Here is a 2,408-nt window from a genome sequence, read left to right on the forward strand (position 1 = left end):
CTCCGAGGCAACGTCGAGCTCCCCGCCGCCCAACCCCTCAAAAGCAAGGCCGCTGCCTGGACGGGGTAAGCTTTTCCCAGGGCAGAGACGGCGGCGTAAGCCATGGCGATGGCCACCTCGTTGACTTGCCAGCTCCAGAGAGCGTCGCCCAGGTCGATCAATCCACGCACCTGGGAGGGGGCTCTTGGAGCCACGATGATGTTGGCGTCGTTCCAGTCCCCCATGATCACACCCTCCCGAAAACCAGCCACGGCCCTTTCCTCCCCTGCTTGGCTTGAGTCCATCCGAAGGCCCTCCCCCCCGCCCTCCGCCACGGGGACCACCTCCCGCACGAAGGCTTCAAGGACCGAGACGACCAAGGCGCGTTTCCCGCCTTCTTCCGGGAGGTACCTGGTCCAGGGTCTTAAGGAGGCGAAATGACGCACGTCCCACATGTGTCGACGATGACTACCCGGATGGTCGAACCCCGTGAGCGCTTGCTCGATACGACTGAGGTACCGCCCTGCTGCAAGCAGGGCAGCGGCCTGGGGTGGGAGGGAGGGAGGGAGGGAGGCCGGAGGGGGGGAGGAAGGAGGAGGGAGGGGCGGGAAGGGGACGTCGACGAGGGGGGTACCCTCCACCCAATGGAAGAGACGAACGGCCAGGGGAGTGGCGGGTCCTGCCCGGACGGGGAGGGTGTGGAAGACCGTGTGGGAGGAGGCGGGGGCCATGGCTTTCTCTGTGCTGGCAGGTGTGGATGAAGGGCGTGGGGGAGGGACCGAAGGAGGAAGGGGGACAGGACGGGGGCAGGAAAGGCCAGCGGCGGTCAAACGCGCCATGGTGGCGTGCTGGAATGCCAGGACCTCAGGTGTGCGACTTTCCACGCCGTTTTGGATTTTAAGCAGGTATTTTTGGCGTTGTTGAGATGGCTCAAGCGAGGTTGGCAAAATACCGGGCTAGGGGCACGGGCATTGTGTGGATTGGGTGGGTGGCAAAGGGGATCAGTGAGCGGCAGGATGATGAGATATCCTGGGTGACGGAATGCAAATCGTTGGCTATAAGTTTTAAAATGCTTCATCGGGCACCAAGCTATGCAATGGATGGATTGAGAAAGGGAATGGAGCAGGCAGTTTTTACAGGATGAACGAAAGATCAAGAATGGGAGGGAGGAGACGAGACTATAGACATACCATGTAAAAATTACAGTCGTCGTAGGACTCAAGCGGGCGCGGTGGGTCGTCATCGTCTGCCACACGTAGTCCCCAGATCTGGTGTGCGATATGTACGGCGGTGGCTATATCCACCACTGGCTTCAGGCCCTGGAAGAATAGGGGGCAGGAGGCAAGGGTGATATTACTAGGACTGCTAGAATCTCTGTTGCAAGAAGGCATGCCCATCAATCGGCTACAACACATGCCAACAACGCACCTTCCGCCGCTCCTCATCCTCAGCTGACATGTTTTTACCCTTCCCCTGTGTAAATGGGCAATATGACGGGTGTTAGCGGAGGCGAGAGGGAGGCCAGGAGAGCAACGTGCGCTCGTCGCTGGACGGTCTTGGCGAGAAAACGTAGGGGAATACCACAGGACCTTGGGGGCCTTGGAAAAATGCCATGCTGGTGTCTTGGGTTTAGCACGGATGCCGTCGCTGGAGTCTTGGTGTGCATTCGATAAGGCTGAATTGATTCGTCCATTGCCGTTAGTAGGGAGGGACTTCAGGGGGGAGATTGGGCTGACCGCCTCCTTTCCCCTCCCTCTCTTTTCCCTGATATGAATCCCGCCACGGCTCTGGCACGACTTGTGGTGATCTTGGTAAGCCTTTCAATGACTCACATGTATGCACACTGCTCCACTATCGTTGGCGCCTAAAAGGTGTCACAGGGTGAGTTGCCCGGCCCGCCTGTGAAGAGAGCATCCCGTTCAACGGAGAGCAGCGGCATGGCCCTGAACGTGCTTTTCAATGGCCGCAAAAAGCAAATAAAATGCTCGCCCAACAGCACCATGCAGACTGCGCTCGAGGTATGTCCAAGCGGCTTGCACGTCGTCTCACCTTTTTCCATTTTGTCTCTCAGCTTCCTGTCTCCAACGTGGCTCCACCCGCTCCCTAATGCCATGATGCACCTCCTTAAATCGACAGCACGCCTGTCGAGAGCACGGCATTGGTGAGGCAGCATGGACGGGCTACATTCTACTCTACAAAAAAGGTCCCATCGATCTCTCCCAACCTTTTCGGTTCACGGGGATTCCGAACAACGCCGCGCTTGAATTGAGTGAGACGACCTCGTCCTCCCTGCCTGGACCTGGAGGCAGCAGAGGCGTGGGGCACAAGGTCCGCGTAGGCCTTCAACTTGAGGGAGGGCGGCGTCTCACAGGGAGCTTTGATCCAGAGACCTCCTTGGCCGACATCCTGGTCCAATGCTCCTCTTCGCC

At 58.8% G+C, this 2,408-nt stretch overlaps 2 protein-coding genes across 2 annotated transcripts; one reads left to right on the forward strand and one right to left on the reverse strand.

Annotated features, from left to right (window-relative positions):
• On the reverse strand, nucleotides 1-1,442 carry NGA_0689900 (aminotransferase class-iii; the record flags this gene model as incomplete). Its single annotated transcript, XM_005852329.2, has 3 exons — nucleotides 1,408-1,442; nucleotides 1,170-1,298; nucleotides 1-935 (listed from the first exon to the last, which is right to left on the reverse strand). Coding segments are annotated over exons 1-3 (1,094 nt in total), but the record flags the coding sequence as incomplete, so codon positions are not given.
• Nucleotides 1,443-1,911: 469 nt separating this feature from the next.
• On the forward strand, nucleotides 1,912-2,400 carry NGA_0689800 (tether containing ubx domain for glut4; the record flags this gene model as incomplete). The annotated part of the gene is made up of 2 exons (XM_005852328.1): nucleotides 1,912-1,997; nucleotides 2,116-2,400. Coding segments are annotated over exons 1-2 (366 nt in total), but the record flags the coding sequence as incomplete, so codon positions are not given.
• Nucleotides 2,401-2,408: the final 8 nt, after the last annotated feature.

The sequence above is a fragment of the Nannochloropsis gaditana genome, assembly GCF_000240725.1.
Source record: "Nannochloropsis gaditana CCMP526 unplaced genomic scaffold scaffold1403, whole genome shotgun sequence".
Taxonomy (NCBI): domain Eukaryota; class Eustigmatophyceae; order Eustigmatales; family Monodopsidaceae; genus Microchloropsis; species Microchloropsis gaditana.